Source organism: Grampus griseus, assembly GCF_964374135.1.
Source record: "Grampus griseus genome assembly, chromosome: 2".
NCBI lineage: Eukaryota > Metazoa > Chordata > Mammalia > Artiodactyla > Delphinidae > Grampus > Grampus griseus.
The window spans coordinates 170,385,515-170,404,409 of record NC_139018.1 but is presented as its reverse complement, the minus strand read 5'-3'; the positions used below and the strand labels follow the sequence as shown (position 1 = coordinate 170,404,409).

Genomic DNA, 18,895 nt, shown 5'->3' with positions numbered 1-18,895 from the left:
TGCAAGAGGGTTCCCTTTTCTCCACACCCTCTCCAGCATCTGTTGTTTGTAGATTTTCTGATGATGCCCATTCTCATTTGCATTTCTCTAATAATTAGTGATGTTGAGCAGCTTTTCATGTGCTTCTTGGCCATCTGCATGTCTTCTCTGGAGAAGTGTCTATTTAGGTCTTCTGCCCATTTTTGGATTGGGTTGTTCTTTTAATATTGAGCTGCATGAGCTGTTTATATATTTTGGAGATTAAGCCTTTGTCCGTTGATTCATTTGCAAATATTTTCACCCATTCTGAGGGTTGTCTTTTTGTCTTGTTTGTAGTTTCCTCTGCTTTGCAAAAGCTTTTAAGTTTCATCAGGTCCCATTCGTTTATTTCTGTTTTTATTTCTATTACTCTAGGAGGTAGATCAAAAAAGATCTTGCTGTGATTTATGTCAAAGAGTGTTCTTCCTATGTTTTCCTCTAAGAGTTTTATAGTGTCCAGTCTTACATTTAGGTCTCTAATCCATTTTGAGTTTATTTTTGTGTAGGGGTTAGGGAGTGTTCTGATTTCATTCTTTTACATGTAGCTGTCCAGTTTTCCCAGCACCACTTATTGAAGAGACTGTCTTTTCTCCATTGTATATCCTTGCCTCCTTTGTCATAGATTAGTTGACCACAGGTGCGTGGGTTTATCTCTGGGCTTTCTAGCCTGTGCCATTGATCTATATTTCTGTTTTTCTGTCAATACCATATTGTCTTGATTACTGTAGCTTTGTAATATAGTCTGAAGTCAGGGAGTCTGATTCCTCCAGCTCTGTTTTGTTCCCTCAAGAATGCTTTGGCTATTCGGGGTCTTTTTTGTCTCCATATAAATTTTAAGATTTTTTTTCTAATTCTGTAAAAAAAATGCCATTGGTAGTTTGATAGGGATTGCACTGAATCTGTAGATTGCTTTGGGTAGTATAGTCATTTTCACAATGTTGATTCTTCCAATCCAAGAACATGGTATATCTCTCCATTTGTTTGTATCATCTTTAATTTCTTTCATCAGTGTCTTATAGTTTTCTGCATACAGGTCTTTTGTCTCCCTAGGTAGGTTCATTCCTAGGTATTTTATTCTTTTTATTGCATTGGTAAATGGGAGTGTTTCCTTAATTTCTCTTTCAGATTTTTCATCATTAGTGTATAGGAATGCAAGAGATTTCTGTGCATTAATTTTGTATCCTGCAACTTTACCAAATTCATTGATTAGCTCTAGTAGTTTTCTGGTGGCATCTTTAGGATTCTCTATGTATAGTATCATGTCATCTGCAAACAGTGACAGTTTTACTTCTTCTTTTCCAATTTGTATTCCTTTTATTTCTTTTTCGTCTCTGATCGCCGTGGCTAGGACTTCCAAAACTATGTTGAATGACAGTGGTGAGAGTGGACATCCTTGTCTTGTTCCTGATCTTAGAGGAAATGCTTTCGGTTCTTCACCATTGAGAATGACGTTTGCTGTGGGTTTGTCATATATGACCTTTATTATGTTGAGGTAGGTTCCTTCTATGCCCACTTTCTGGAGAGTTTTTTATCATAAATGGGTGTTGAATTTTGTCAAAAGCTTTTTCTGTATCTATTGAGATGATCATACGGTTTTTATCCTTCAATTTGTTAATATGGTGTATCACATTGATTGATTTGTGTATACTGAAGAATCCTTGCATCCCTGGGATAAATCCCACTTGATCGTGGTGTATGATCCTTTTAATGTGTTGTTGGATTCTGTTTGCTAGTATTTTGTTGAGGATTTTTGCATCTATATTCATCAGTGATATTGGTCTGTAATTTTCTTTTTTTGTAGTATCTTTGTCTGGTTTTGGTATCAGGGTGATGGTGGCCTCATAGAATGAGTTTGGGAGTGTTCCTTCCTCTGCAAGTTTTTGGAAGAGTTTGAGAAGGATGGGTGTTAGCTCTTCTCTAAATGTTTGATAGAATTCACCTGTGAAGCCATCTGGTCCTGGACTTTTGTTTGTTGGAAGATTTTTAACCACAGTTTCAATTTCATTACTTGTGATTGGTCTGTTCATATTTTCTGTTTCTTCCTGGTTCAGTCTTGGAAGGTTATACCTTTCTAAGTATTTGTCCATTTCTTCCAGGTTGTCCATTTTACTGGCATAGAGTTGCTTGTAGTAGTCTCTTAGGATGCTTTGTATTTCTGCAGTGTCTGTTGTAACTTCTCCTTTTTCATTTCTAATTTTATTGATTTGAGTCCTCTCCCTCTTTTTCTTGATTTTTTTTAAAAAAAGAAAACAATAACTGACAGCTATAGAATTCTCATATTCAGTGCCAATGAGAAAGCCCTCTGGCGAACCAATGTCCAAACCTATGGGAACCAACAATTTGGAAAATCAAGATTCGAATATATTTTCCATTTTCCACTTTGGTGTATTTCTCATGCATACGCTGAGGCAATGAAGTTCAATAACTAAAATTCCTTTGAATATTTTATTCACTTCTGTTGTAAGGTCAGATTTTTTCCCTCCTTCTCTGTCTCATTAAAGCTTTTTAATACAAGACGATTTTTAACCTCTGAATGTCATAGAAACGTATTATTTACAGATGAGAGCAAGACGATCCTTTATTTCCATATCTGATTTTGCTAACTCATGTTTTATTCCCTTTCTCTCTTATTGGTTCAAAAATTGCAAATCATCCACCTCCCCATGTCCTCAAGTCAAAACAGTTTGGGATAGAGAGTGATTATGCAAAGTTTATTTTAAAATCAAAAGCTAAATAAGACCTCCTACAGTTTTTGTTTAGTTAAAAACAACTTACTGAATACCATTTCTGATTAGGAATTTGAAAGTGCAAAATGCCAGCATCCTGTGTTGGGATCATAATTTCCAATTTGCATAGGAAAAATCTGTATCTGTTAACATGGAACTATAATTTCTCCTCCGCCTAAGAATATCCTTGCCTTTCTCATCTTGGGTCCCCGCTGCTTTTGTACTTTTCATCCCATCTCCTCCTCTCCAAGCTTTCTTTTCCTCCCTTTCACTACTCAGGGTACAGAAACCTTATCTTTCTGACCGTCCTCAGCATATGATACTCTTGACCACTTCTTGAAATCATCTCATCTCTTGCCATCCCCACAACATTCTCTTCTGGTTCTCTTCCTGCCTTCTGGCTTGCCCCTTCTTGGAATTTTTCACCGACTTCTCTTCTGCCCATCCCTAAATGCTCCTGTGCCTCAGGATTCCATCCTCAGCCCCCTCCTCTTCTCTCCCACCGATTTTGCTCTTTTAGAGAAATTTCTTGTGTGACCCTTGTGTGACTCCAGTCAGGCCTAGGTGCGCCTTCTGCCATCTTAGCCCCTCCTGACTACACTCTAGACTGTATAGGTCCATCTGGATGTCTGATCGACCCCAGCCCCAACATGTGCAAAACTGTCTCCATGACCCCCCCGAAATGTGCCTCTTCTCTAGCATTCCCAATCTCAGGAAAGCCAGTACCCATTCACTCAATCCCCCAAACAAAAGAGCTCCCCCATCCCTCCCTCTCCTTCGTCCCAACCTTTGATTAGTCACCAAGGATCTATTCTACTTCCTAAACTTCTCTAGAATTCATCTTCCTCTCTCCAGTCCCACTGCGTCAGTTCAGGGCCCCACATTTCTCACTTGGACTCTGGCCATTTCTCACTTGGCCTTTATCAACCTCCTTGCCTCCCACTCTTCTCCCTCCATTCTTCCTCACCTACCACCCATCCCCTAAAATACAAACATGATTAGATCCCTGGCTTAAAATGCTTCATGGGCTTCCCGGGACCTTCTGAATCAAACTGAAACTTCTTAGCAAATAGGAAGATTCTTTACCACCTAGACTTTACCTCATTCCTATCTCATCTCCACCTGCCCACCCCACCCCCCAAATACCCTTTTCTCCTCTCTTCTGAACATGCCCTGGTCTTATACAGGAGAACCATGCCCTCCTCACCTCATACTGCTAAGTAACTCTTCCTCGCCCTTCAAGATTCATCCTGAGCATCACCTTCTCCAAAAACCTTCCAACAGAGCTAGCTAACAGGGACCACCATCCCAGGGAGTTTACAAGAATTACCTCCTTCTGACTCCCCTCTTCTGCCTCCAGAGGGTGGGATTGGTGATACACAGCACGTCAGTAACGGAGCACAGGCAAACAGGAGAGTCCTCACAAGGGGCACAAACTGTAGAACTTTGAGATCCCTGCTCCTGCTCAAGGCACAAGGCCCCAAACCTCTCAGCACCCAGCTAGTGGAACCAGAACGGCCCAGCCCACCTGTATTTGGAAACGTCTTAGAGAAATCTGGCCTTACTGGACTTTATCAGATACACAATCCTGACTGCTTTGTTTTTGGAGAATTCTGAGGTTCTCAGAAAAGGTTTTTATTTTTTTTCAAACCATTTTTTTAAGTTGAGAATTACGTTTTATTTTTTGGCCACACCGCACGTGGAAACTTCCCTGACCAGGGATCAAACCCGTGCCCCTTGCAGTGGAAGGGCAGAGTCCTAACCACTGAACCACCAGGGAAGTCCAAAAACAGTTTCTAATTGTATCAATAGTACATTCCTCAGGTTGCTCTGTGGTTTATCAGTGTCATTAAAGTGAGATGCCTCAGTCCACTCCTTCACATAATATCCAATAAACTGATGCTTACTGAGCATCAGTGCTTGAGAGGTGGAAAATGAATAAAGCACGATCCACAAGATAAATCCAGGTCAGTGAGGGGGTACAATTCGAGAAATATCATCCTATCCATGGGCACACAGAGAATGAATTGCGAGGTGTCCATTGATTTACATATTGGGATCCAATCAGAAAAACACAATTCGATAGGATGTCATCATAATGAACTCTTTCTAGGAATATGCACTTCATATATTAAAAGTTACCCATTATAAGTTAGGCAACCCTACAGACTAGTTTAAAAACAGCTTAATATATGTGGAATCTAAAAAAATGGTACAAATGAATTTATTTACAAAAGGGAAATAGAGTCACAGATGTAGAAAACAAACTTATGGTTACTAGGGGGGAAAGAGGTGGGCGAGGGATAAACTGGGAGATTGGGATTGACATATACACACTACTGTATATAAAATAGATAACTAATAAGAACCTACTGTATAGCACAGGGAACTCTACTCAATACTCTGCGGTGACCTATATGGGAAAAGAATCTAAAACAGAGTGGATATATGTATGTATATAGCTGATTCACTTTGCTGTACACCTGAAACTAACACAACATTGTAAATCAACTATATTCCAATAAAAGTTATAAATAAATAAGTAAATAAATGCAGCTTAATGGATGGAACTTGTAGGAGATTCTGCCTCATAACCAGGAAGTAACTTAGATAGAATAATGCTATGGAACAAATACCTGTCAATGGCTTAATATCATTGGGTCTCTGAGATAATGGACTCATGGACCTTCTTCCGAAGCTTTTTCAGGATTTACTTAGTCCAGGGTCAGGTGTTGTGATTGTCTATAAGAAATATCTTCCCAAGTTCTGATAATATGAAACAGCAGTTCAGTCACTGATGTGGGAAGATTGTTTTAAAGTCCTTAGAACAGAGCTTAAATTTTATGTTGTATTTTATGTTCCGTTTTAGCTCTACATTACCATTAACATTGATGCATCTTTCCTGCCAAACTGTGTTTTTTCTTGATCGTTTCAGTGTACTTGTTCTTTATTTAAGGTTTATGGATTAAGGGATGACTTCTGAGGAAACAAAATGTAAATAAACTGACTTCAGTGTTGATTCTCTACCACAATTTAAAGACACTGGTTCGTCACTACTGCTGTTGTTTTTTGCAGAACTGTACAAATATCGAGTGCTTACAAATCTCCTGTGCAGTGGGACAACTAGGGGGAGGAGAAAGCGCTGTCTTGAAAGTCAGGTCACGGTTATGGGCCAAGACATTTCTCCAGGTAAGAGAAACAGTGCAGCACTGACGTGCCACTCACAGGAAACCTCTTCTCAAAAGCTCAGAGGGAAGCTTTTTTGAAAAGCATTTTTAGATGTTTTAACTTTTTTAATGTTTTGATTTTCTATTTTTTCCATTAAAATTTTTTATATTTTTAGATTAATTTTCAAAATTTTTAATTTAATTTAAAAAATTTTTTGAAGAACTCTCTGGAAGGAATGCAGCCTAGATCAAGCTGGTCATCTTTCCCATCAGGTGAATTTGATATTTTTCCAGGTTTATTGAGATCTTATTAACATATGACCTATGTAAACTTAAGGTGTACAACATGACAATTTGATACTATATATTGTGACACGATTATCACAATAAGCTTAGTTAATACCTCTGTCCCCTCACATAATTACCTTTGTGTGTGTGTGTTCAGAACTTTTAAGATATGGGCTCTTGGGCTTCCCTGGTGGCGCAGTGGTTGAGAGTCCGCCTGCCGACGCAGGGGACGCGGGTTCGTGCCCCGGTCCGAGAAGATCCCACATGCGGAGCAGCTGGGCCCGTGAGCCATGGCCGCTGAGCCTGTGCGTCCGGAGCCTGTGCTCCGGGAAAGGGAAAGGCCACAACAGTGAGAGGCCTGCGTACCGCAAAAAAAAAAAAAAAGATATGGGCTCTTAACAACTTTGAAGTTTATACTATAGTATTGTTGACTATAATCACTATGTTGTACATTAGGTCTCCAGGACTTATTGATGTACTAGCTGCAAGTTTGTTCCTTTAACATCATGTATCCATTTCCCCTACACACAACCCCTGGTAACCATCAGTTCTCTATTTCTATGAATCTGGCTTTTTTTAGATTCCACGTGTAAGTGGGTTCATACCCTATTTTTCTTTCTCTGTTTGACTTATCTCACTTGGCATAATGCTCTCAAGGTCCACCCATGGTGTTGCAAAAAGCAAGCTTTCTTTCTTTTTTATGGCTGAATGATATTCCATTTTGTGTGTGTGTGTGTGTGTGTGTGTGTGTGTGTGTGTGTGTGTGTGAGATATGTTAGGTGAACACAATTTAAATATCCTCAGTCCCTAAGACCGTCAGACAGTAACTGAGATTTGAACAAATCTGTTTGACTCAACACTATCTAGTAGTTCCTCGGTAAATAGTAGTTAATGAAATGAGGCTGAGTACAAGAACGTAATTCAAGCCATATCCCCAGAAAAATTCAAATATAAATAGTTTAGCAGGGGAAGAGACAGTGTCCTAGAAAGTTCTTCTTGTCTGGTGATACCACAGCCTGGGCTTCAGCCAGAACAGCTTCTCAATAAAGTTCCAGGCACGTTGATTTGTAGATTCCTCACTGCTTCGGCTTGTCTGGACTGTGGCCTCCCATACTTCTCAGGATGATTATATTGGCTGTGTGTATTTTAAAGGTTTAAAATCTCCTTTATACTAAGCAGATGAATTTTTCCACGTGGAAATTGCTATGTATTTAAATGAGACTGCTGTGTTGTGACCTTGTTGTGTGGGGAGGATTTGGGGGAAAAAAGCTAAATTAAAACTCCTCAAGTCTATGCATTCTTGCCCATATTTGAACTACCAGAAAACTCATTTGACTCATTGTACCATAGAAAATCCAATGATAAAATCCTTCTGAGTCTAGCTAATAATACAGAATTTTGTAGCTCTAGATTCTCACGTTTTCTATGAGTCAGAATACTTGCGGTAGTCTTACAAATCTTATATAATTTTGTTTCTAAAACAAAGAGGAGGAAAATTGAAAGTATTTTTAAAAAGGTTTTTGTGAAGCATTCTTTTTTGTTTTTTAACCTAAGGCAGGATTCTTCAACCTCAGCCCTATTAATATCCTGGTTCAGAGAATTCTTTACTGTGGGCTGGTCCTGTGCATGATAGGCTGCTTAGCAGCAGCCCTGGCCCCTACCCACTAGCCGCCAGTAACAACTCTCACCTGAGCTGTGACAACCAAAAATGTCTGCAAACATCGCCAGTGTCCCCTGGGGGCAAAATCATTCCTGGCTTTGAACAACTGACCTAAGGAGAAGGGCAGTGCACAATTTCTTTTTGCTGTTGTTGTTAAACCATGATTTATTCATTCACTCAGTGAATATTTATGAAGTACCAACTGCCAACTATGTGCCAGGCACTGCTTCAGGTACCACTTGCATGCCATCAATTTGCTCATAGCCATTCTGCTTTTTGACTGTTACTTTTTCTCTAAGAGTTGAGGGAGATGAGTTTTAATGAATTCCCAAGCCCACACAGTCTAAATGATAACCATCCACCCCTCCTATTACTTTGGGCATCACATCCTACTGAAATGAGGAAGCACAGCTTTTCAATGAAGCAGGACTAAAATCATTACGGCATTACAGTCCAGGGGGAAATGACTATTTCAGCTGACATACGTCTGTCTGTGCATAACATACTGTTCCAGTAGAAGACCTATGGAGCGAAAATTGCACCTTTAAGAAAGACAAATACCATATGATATCATTTATATGTGGAATCTAAAATATGACACAAATGAACCTATCTATGAAACAGAAACAGAACCACAGACAGAACAGACTTGTGGTTGCCAAGGGGGAGGGGGGAGGGGGGAGGGAGGAGGGATGGATTGGGAGCTTGGGGTTAGCAGATGCAAGCTATCATATATAGAATGGATAAAAACAAGGTCCTACTGTATAGTACAGGGAACTATATCCAAAATCCTGTAATAAACCATAATGGAAAAGAATATGAAAAAGAATATATATATATTTATATATATATGTGTAACTGAATCACTTTGCTCTGCAATTTGCAGAAATTAACACAACGTTGTAAATCAACTATACGTCAATAAAATAAATCTTTTAAAAAGTTTAGAAAATAAAGCACTTTCACCATGTAGAAGTAAAAAAAAAAGACAGAAAAGAAAATTGCATCTTATCTACCTGTTGAAGACCCAGTGGATATGGAAGAAGTCAACAGCAATTGAGGGATTTTCTTTTTTTAAACATCTTTATTGGAGTCTAATTGCTTTACATTGTTGTGTTCGTTTCTGCTGTATAACAAAGTGAATCAGCTATACGTATACATATATCCCCATATCTCCTCCCTCTTGCATCTCCCTCCCACCCTCCCTATCCCACCCCTCTAGGTGGACACAAAGCACCGAGCTGATCTCCCTGTGCTGTGCGGCTGCTTCCCACTAGGATTTTCTAAACAATAACTATTTAGCACAAGTAGAGTCAGACCAGAACAACCTGCAGGGACATTCTGAGGTTCTACCAGAGCAAAGTGACGCTTCCAAAGATTCAGGAGAGACTGGCACACATCACTTCATGTTTACCCACAGCCATAGCCCAAACTTCTGTACTTCCACTGTTTCTGCTTATACCAGTCTCAGAAGCTGATGGCTAGAGAGGAGAGCATTACTGCAAACTGCCGCCGGCCTGCCGCTCAAAGAATATACTACATCCTGGAAGTCTTTAATAGTTTTGTCACACAACCCAGCAGGAGGCAAACATTTTCTGCCTTCCTAATCCGGGAGAGAAAGTTTACGATTCTCGGCTGATGTGATCTGCGGCATTGTGTTTGGCTTTGCCCACAGGGTAAACACGCACACTGGCCTTTAATTCTACACGATGATCTGTGCTGTGACTGTTGCTTGAAAGAGCAACCTCTTTAACAGCTTAAAGTTTGACCAGTAACTGTTTTAAGTTTTGTTGTCCCACAACGCCTTGTTTCTGGGAGATACTGAGTATTTAAACACAGGCTTTATAAAATGGGTGTGTGGTTTAAAAATAATTCTTGAGAAGGAATTTAGCAGCGGGGGAGCTCTTCATGGTCCCAGCCACTAGGTCTTTCACCAACTTAAAAGCCTCACTCTCCACTCCATTTGTTCCCAGCTCTGTAACTTTTATTAGTACCATGACCGTAAGCCAATCTTTGTGCACTAGTACGTAATAGAGGCAGGTGGTGGGCTGCCAACCACAGTTTAAATGATGTGGCAATGACAGAGGGATAGGGCATTTTCTGAGGATTAATAGCTAGCTGGGGCATGTGGAGGGTTCAAGATATTGTCAAGGGATATTAACTCCAGCTGCTTTTTTAATCCTAAATTGCCTACAATATGGCAGTGATGGCTATTACAGCAGTAGATTGCCACGCAGAAGAAGAGATGATTTTTTAACATTAGAATAATATTATAGTTATGTAAAGAGCACTGCTGAAAGCATTCAACTTTGAACATGGAATCAATAAAAGGACTGTGCTCATGAATTAAACGCTTACCTGTACCAGGTTTTTGACTTACAGACACAGGACTCGTGTATCTTTGATGCTGACCTAGATCAGAGCTTAATAGCTCATATTTCCCATTCCGTGGAGCTTCAGAGCATCTTAGAAAAATGAAAAAAAAATGCATTTTTCTACTGAAAAGGGTGGAAGAAACATTGCTTTTGGAGAATAATTTAAAATAAAGAATAGATCAATCTATGAGTTGTATTATTTACAGTCTATTTGCCTACCACCAGATTTGTTCAGGTCCCAGACTGTGTCCATTTGCATCGCTGAATTAGCTAACGGAGGTGAGAGTGTGTCCATAGCCCCTTATCATGATCGGCAGCCCTCATTGTATGTCACTACCTTCTCTTACAACTTCCTGAACTTCCTAATCTCATTTATGGGGGAAGAGGTCCAATTCAATAATTGACAAAATTAAACCTTTTATAAGGTGCTATCAAATGGGTGGATATAGGATAGGAGGGTCATCGGATAACCCAGCCATCTGATGTGTTCATTCACCATCCATTCATGCTGTCACTCAGGCAGGACTGATGAAGCCCTTCCAGGCATAGTGTTCCAGGTGCTGTGGAAGGTATAAGCCTTATTATATTCCACGCGCTATGCCTTCCAGTTTTGGGTAATCTTGTCGGGGAAGAAAATAATCAAGAAAGATAAAAAACTAACCAACAATGTGGAAATTCCAAACAATATAGGGCAACTATAGTTTCATCGCAGACTTCCTGAATCACAATCTGTGAACCTGATCCCAGGTGTTTCTGAGGTTCAGCAAAGCACAGTGTTTTGTGAACCAAGGAAAATGACGGTAAATATGGGTGATGAATGGAAAATGTGAGGAAGATTCAAAATGGCCAAGAGTAGAGGGATTAAAGGAAAGTGAGAGAAAATCCCCTCAGAGAAACATGTTTCTCCACATTCGAGACTTCAAATCCCATATCTCTCTTTTTTTAAAATTTTTATTGGAGTATAGCTGATTTACAATGTTGTGTTAGTTTTGGGTATACAGCAAAGTGAATCGGTTATACACATGCATATATTCACTCTTTAAGAGTGAATATATTCACTTTAAGAGTGAATATATTCTCTCTTTAAGAGAGAATATATTCACTCTTTTCCCATATACGTCATTACAGAATATTGAGTAGAGTTCCCTGTGCCATCCAGTAGGACCTTATTAGTTATCTATTTTATACATAGTAGTGCGTATGTGTCAATCCCAATCTCCAATTTATCCTTCCCCCACTCCTTTACTCCCTGGTAACCATAGTTTGTTTTCTACATCTGTGACTCTATTTCTGCTTTGTAATTAAGTTCATTTGTTATTTATTAAGAAACTTCCATGTTCATAAATGCAGAATCATGTAGGACAAAAACTTTCCATCTAGAGTTGATTCGGAGATAGAGTTCTCTCATGATTTGTTTCCCAAAGGTATGACTTCAAGAGCAAGGGAATTATTTTCTATCAGTGTTTTTTAATTGAACTTGGAGACTAAAGAAAACTTGTTCTTTGAAGGTTTGGGATCCTGGACACACATTTGAATATGTTATTATAACCCTTATGCACAGAATCTCATTACCAGAATTTGTCATGTTTCTTCTATCAGCCATGGTATTAAGGAAAGTAGATTTAAATCAAGTACACACAAGATTTTGTGAGCAAAGATTTCCACAATTTAAAAAACACTTCTCACACAAACAAAAATCCAGCTTTCAGTTAAAATGGAAATGCCAGGAGACAAGAGAACACAGGAAGAATAACGACGAAAAAAGAATTTTTCCAAATGAACAAAGTTGCTTACCCTATAATGTCAGGATAGAAAAAACAAAAAAGCCAAAGAAGTAGTGACTTTAAGTATATATAAAAGTTTTGCATACTCTAGCCTGTCCTCAGCACGTAGAAGAAATGGGGTTTATTGAAGGGAGAAAAAATTGAACCACAGGGGAAAAATAAATTTGTAAAAATATTGAAATTATTACAATGCAACCTGTTGGTTTGGCCTCAAGAAACCCAACATTGGATTATAGATGGTGAAGTGCTAGTAAATGTTTAATAAACCACTTTCTGGAGGGGAAAAAACTCTGAAATGTAACATTTGCTGATTCCCATGGTGTAACTGTTCCTGCCATGGTCAGTTTCAAGCTGCCAACAGGGCATCACCGAATACAGAGTTGGGAAGAGATGCAGAGCAGCACACCATCATATAGTATTTCCCCTACAGATACAATAGACTTAAATAATATGAAGAGCATAGATAATAGTAAAATGCAATAAAATTATTGCTAAGTACTGAGTTTAGAGTGTTTATTACCTTTTTAAAAATATAATTTACTAACGTTTATGTATATATAACTTGTTTTAATAATGGCTCTATTTAACAACAGGTACTCAAAATTCTTGAAATTTTAACATTCTGCTCTCCAGCGCCATTATGAGCCAGCTACAGCCCACCCCTGGATAGATCTCATCACTGTCTCAAGCTAAACGGAGGAGAACCACAGGAGCTTAAGTTCTCAGAATGGTTTTCCTTGAGTTACTCTTAAATACTTTCCCTTGACCTTAATCAACAGTTAATATGAGAACCGATTAAACAAAAAGAACTTGCTGAAAAGTTCTGTCAAAAACACTGTATGGTTCTAGGTGAGTGGTTCTTAACCAGGGGGATTTTGCTCTGCAGAGGACACTGGCAGTAATTAGAGACATTTTCAATTGTTACAACTGGATGAGGGGTGCTACTGGCATCTAGTGGGTAGATGCCATGGAAGCTGCTAAACATCCTACAGTGCACAGGACAGTTCCTTAACCAACCCAAAATCCTAATAGCGCCATGACTGAGAGATCTGTTCAGGGTCTTCTGTATAAGATGAAATGTGATTAATTTCTTTGTAACTTAGCAGCAGTCTCTCTCCTAAAATATTTCCTTCTCTCAGATAACAAGAATTTGTAACCCACGATGTCTCCCTGTTATGTTCTAATGGCACTTGTGCTTACTCCTTTTAGGAACTCTGCTTTTCTGTATTTATTTTAACCTTATTATGCCAACTCTTTTGTTCATAAGATGAATTACCTTTAGAAATAAGAAGATGAATGGTTGGTTGGATAGATAGTGAATGGGTGATGGGTGGGTGGATGGGTGGATGATGGACAGAAGGTGGATGGGGAGATGATGAATGGATCATGAATGGATGGATGGATGCGGAAAAAGTAAAGAGAGAAAAGGAAGAGAGAAGGAAGCAGGAAATTTTGCTTTGGAAATGGACAACATGAAAAACAACCGGTTGGCTGCCAATATAACTTTTAAAAGCTTTACATGGACTATACTTAACTAAATGTTTCTAATTTCAGAGGAAAAATGATCCCTATTCTCTTGCATCCCTGGTGTCCTTTGAAGTTAAGAAGATGCCTTATAAAGACCAGCCAGCCAAACTCCCTGAAGGCAGCATAGCAGTGAGTATCTTAAAATATATTAGGTACAAATCATTTTATTGAAATTAGTTTTTAAATCACTATTTTGCTTGTGGTAGGTTTACATGCTTATTACAGTGGCTTGAGAAAAGTTTCCCGCTTCAGATCACTATTTTCTTATTTCAGTCTGGAAATTCCTTAGTGTTATTTGATCAAATTTTTAAACCTTCATTGTAAACTTCTACCCCTCTCCCACAAAATTCAGGACTAATACCATTTTTTTAATTAGGCTCTTTTGTTTGAAAGAAGTCCAGATAGTCGTGATCATCAGAATGAAGTCATACCGATTGTAATTTTAAAGACAGCCTGGTGGGCTTCCCTGGTGGCGCAGTGGTTGGGAGTCTGCCTGCCGATGCAGGGGACACGGGTTCGTGCCCCGGTCCTGGAAGATCCCACATGCCGCGGAGCGGCTGGGCCCGTGAGCCATGGCCGCTGAGCCTGCGCGTCCGGAGCCTGTGCTCCGCAATGGGAGAGGCCACAACAGTGAGAGGCCCGTGTACCCCCCACCAAAAAAAAAAAAAAAGACAGCCTGGTGAGTGAGGGATGAGGGAGACTCTCTTCCTTAGGGACAGTTGCCACAGACCAGCTACAGGAACAGTCATCTTTCCTTTCTAAGCAAAGACCAGTAATATCTGGGGGAAGAAAGAAGTACACTCTGAGCTTCATTTGAATGAAACAGGTTTTCAATTGAGGCTATTAAACATTACTGACAGCCACATATCTGTCACAGCACAACTGCTGGCAACCTGGCAAGGCCATGCAGAGCAGAGGGGAGAACAGATGACGGGGGATGAACAGGCACGGTCACCAAAACTCTGCCTTTAACGGTGACAGTGACCACAGTCAGGGCTCCAGGAAACAATGTTAACATGTAAACCTCATCTCTTGGTCATGCCATAGAAACCTGCAACCTCGACTTGGATTCTGGTCCCCAGGTCCTTGTTACTCAAAATGTGTTTTGCAGACCAGCAGTATCAGCAGTACCTAAGAAACTGTTAGAAATTCAGAAACAGGCCTCACTCCAGACCTGCTGAGTCAGAATCTGCCTTTTATCAAAACCATCAGGGCAGCAGGTACCCTGTCATGTTTGAGAAGCACTGCTTCGGACGGTGTAAAAGTCGATACTCTCGTAATTGCTCTTCAGCCTAGGTCTTTAAAAGGTAACTAATACTTACTCTTTCTAGCCTAATCTACTTTTTATAATTTAAATTCATCCCTTGATGAGTGATTTTCAACCCTGAGTATGCAAAGAATCACCGTCCACGTGACTTTAAGGTTTATACGTGCTCAGAGCCCATCTGAAACATCAGGATTGAGTGAGTCGGGTGGAGCTCTGCCACTGCGCTTTGAAAGCTCTACAAGTGATGATTCTGCAGTGAAGCTAGGATTGGGAACCTCTAACACAGGCAGGCAGCATCGAAGAAAATCCACAGATTTCAAAACAGCTTCTCCTGGCCTGGATCCACCCTGCTCTAAGTGGAAACCTTCTGGAAATCACTCTACGTACTTTGCTGAGGCTGTTAACCACATTGACCTCAAAGTATTGTTAAGAAGATTATTTAAATTATGTATAAAAAGCTCTAGCTTTGTACCTAAAACGAGTTAAGTCTCAGGTCTCAATAATAGCAACCCCCCCAAAATGTCTTACCTTCTCCAGCAAAGTCCAGGATGTCCAACAGGAAACATCCATGAATTCACACAGTCAAAATATTTCAGTAAACTTTGGTGGCATTTAAAGCAAATACTGCCACATCTTTCTTCACTTAGCTTGCCTCTGTTTCTCTTACGAGATGTCTGCTGGAGTTTGGATTTATGTTCAACCTAGAAAACAGAGGCTTTGGGTTTTTAATATAGAATGCTCATCCAAGGAGGTTCAAAGGCTTGTAACTCTAAGGGAGATAAATCTGGGTCCTTTGTCTTCTCTGAGCACATGCTCCATAACAGAAACATATGTGACAGTCAATTCCATCAACAGGATTGCATCTTTCTGTCCTGGCCACAGGTGCCAGCCTGCTGTTCTCAACTCATCTCAAAAGATCCACAAAATGATCAGATACATGCTTCCCCCGTCCCTACCACCCTTGTTCCTGCATCTTTTAAAAAGTCTTGTTATCTGATGTAGATGATTTACTGCACCATTTATGTAAAGGTTATGGGAAAACTTCTTAGGTCTCCCAATCCCTGACTGACTGAAGGAGATGTTGCCAGTAGGAATTTAGCTGTGCCCTACAGGCTTGATTTGAGAGGACTGTGCTTAGAGCTGTTTCTTAGAGCGTGTTCTCAAAAATCCTGTCATCCTTATCTTGAAAAGGACCCAGCAGAAGGGAATTGCTTTCTGGTGGTAGAATCAGTTGGACTAGGTGGTTGAAGGATCATCAGAGCTCCAGTCCATACTCTGCCACTGGGGAAAGCATCTCAGTTCCTTCTTTGGTAATAAGACAAAAATATTTGCTTGTTTTACTAGGCCCTTGGGTGCCATGAGGAGTCTATCTGTGCTTCCTTTTCAACATGATCATAATGCAATCATTTCTTGAACCCTAGATAAACTTTCTGTATTGAAGAAAATAATAATCCCCACTTGCTACTGGCACAGTGTCTGCGTTTGTAACAAATGAACTCTCCGTGCCAGGTGACACTTGTCGTGTTCAGAGGCAAGGAAAAGGTTGCATGATGTAAAGGGGATATGACTAAATGCTGAATCATTACAGCGCAGAAGAAAAAAAAATCATTCAGTTATTTGAGCACTTTTTTTGCCTATTCATAAACTTTGGCATTTGTGTGTCATGTGACTAAAGCCGAATAATTTACTTCTAGAAGAGGATATAATGGTGTAACTCCAAAGGCAGTTATTATAAAATATTTCAGTAAAATCCTTAATTAAGAACTCACACATCAACTATGAGTCCATTTGACTCTTTGAGTTGTTAGCAAAACTCCAGAATCTTAAAATGGATCTCTACATGAAACAATTGTCTGGAGTTCAAACTTATCACAGGACTTCTTTTCTCATAGGAGCTATTTGAATGTTGTTGAAAGGTATGTTCAGCTGGTCCACTTCATGTTATTATTTTGTTCTAAATGGCACTCTAGGTAGGGTGTCTTGGTACATTTATATAAAACATTCTTGTGACCCCACTGAAGTATGTTTACACAAGATTTTGTGATACATAAATACAGACATCAACATTAATCACCATTGCAAATACGACAGAGCTTTTTCCTTCTACCTTGGTATTTTGTCAAAATATACAAAAACATATCATAAATGTCAACGATAAAATGTAGGCATATTAAAGACTTATTTATGGTCTTTCCAACATAATAAAGAACAACAAGATTTACAACACGATAAAGGTAAGATTAAATGTTCCCTACTTAGCATCGCTTTAAGAACATCTAAACCACTTACAGTTCATGGATCCCCCTTCCTAAAATTGCAGACAGTTATATTAAGTGGATTGTTAAAATTTTATACTAATTCTTTAAATAGCCATAGGTTCTTGATACATTAAAAAAAAAGAAAAACAGTTTGTTAATTAGTTGGCATGTAACTGAATTTTTCTCCCTATGTTTTAAGTACTCAAGTTACTCAATGTGACTCTTTCTTAAAGCAGTTGATATATGTAGTCAAAAACCCATGTTCTTAAAGTAAAGCTTTAGTCCTAAATACACCCCACTGTCCACCTTGGGACCACCTTCTTGATAAATGAATCTAATAAAGAGGGACTTGGGTAATCTGGCTCAACACACCATTGTGTGAGATTATACAAAAGTTCTCAAGCTGTGCAGTTCAATATGGTAGCCACTCACCACATTACCATGGATGGTGAGGCCCCCAGATGTGGGTGGAGTGACTGAAGAACTGAACTAGTAGTTTTACTTCATTTTATCTCACTTAAATGTAAACCTTAAAACTGTAGCAGTATAAGATATTTTTTCCATTAAACGCAGCTTTATTTTTGGGGTTAGACTACATTTTACTTTAACCAATAAAAATCCAGCAGTTGTCACTTGCTGCAAGTGTAAAATAAACACTGGGTTTTGGAGACTTAGTAAAAAAAAAAAGAAAAAAAAAGAAAGAATATTTTTATATCAATTACATGTTTATATAATTTATATCAATTACATGATATTTAGGGTCAAATTAAATATATTATTAAAATTAATGCCCCATGTTTCTTTTTACTCTTTTTAGATGTGATGACTATAAAATTTAAATGACATACATGGCTTGCATTATGTTTCTATTGGAGACCACTGATCTACACCAGAGTTATAGAGTGTTCCAGCTTGGAGCTGTTGATAATACCAACAGAGCTTCAGAGAACATAGGCTGTTTAATAAATCTTATTCAAAATGAATGAAAAATTCTTACTGTAAATTGGTGTTAAGTCATTAGGAACTCTAGAAATTAAGACCTACTTTTCTTATTTCTTATCCAATGGATAATCTAAGCTTCTTGTGAGCTTGTCAAAATGAGCTACCACACATAAATATTAGAAATAACAAAGTTTGTGTATTTTTCAACATTTTATTTCGTGGCCAAGCTTCTTCCAAACCATCCTAGGGTTTCCACAGGACTATGACAAATTTAAATAAACGCTGGTCCCATAAAAGTGATCAATTAAGTCTTTTCTCTTAAGCTTGCCTGTAGAGTTCAAGTTTCTCGTCTACACAGAGTATTGAGTCTCAGGAAAGCTTGGCTTTACCTGTTTCCACTTGCAGATGAAATGCCCTGTTGCCATTTACAGACCTGAATATGTCACCTAACTCCCTAATCAATGTGTTCTCAGAAAGACCTGGATGACTCTCCCAATGACGTGTTACCTTTGACTAATCCACCCTGTTCTAGCAGCAGCCGTCTAAATCCTCAGCCCTGGAAATCCGAGGAAGTGCTCTGGGGCACTACTGTTGTTCTGTATTTCTACTGTCTCTAGTGTAACAACTTCTGGACTAGGCAGTGAAAAACCTGGATAAGCTTAGGGAACCACCAGGGGCGACGGAAGGTCGCTGCACCTGCACCCGGTTTAGATAGAGATCGGGCAGCCTCCGTGCCACATACAAGTCCTAAAGGCAGCAGGCGAGGACAGCAGAATGCAGGCTGGGGGCAAAGTCACTGAGTTTGCCTTCCTTTAAATCTCTATGTCTTTTCCCCTTAGTTAATTACAGATGGTGAACGTACATGACATGCATAATCCTTCCA

The 18,895-nt window shown here is 39.3% G+C and overlaps 1 protein-coding gene across 2 annotated transcripts in view; it reads left to right on the top strand.

The window, feature by feature from the left end:
• ITGA8 (integrin subunit alpha 8) overlaps window positions 1–18,895 on the top strand; it is a gene marked incomplete at both ends in the record, with an annotated part of 178,244 nt that overhangs the window by 147,326 nt on the left and 12,023 nt on the right. For both annotated transcript variants that reach the window (XM_082648292.1, XM_082648291.1), the window contains 2 exons: window positions 5,820–5,933; window positions 13,573–13,674. In XM_082648292.1, coding sequence (XP_082504418.1) covers window positions 5,820–5,933; window positions 13,573–13,674 — 216 coding nt within the window. The remainder of the gene's footprint in view (window positions 1–5,819; window positions 5,934–13,572; window positions 13,675–18,895) is intronic.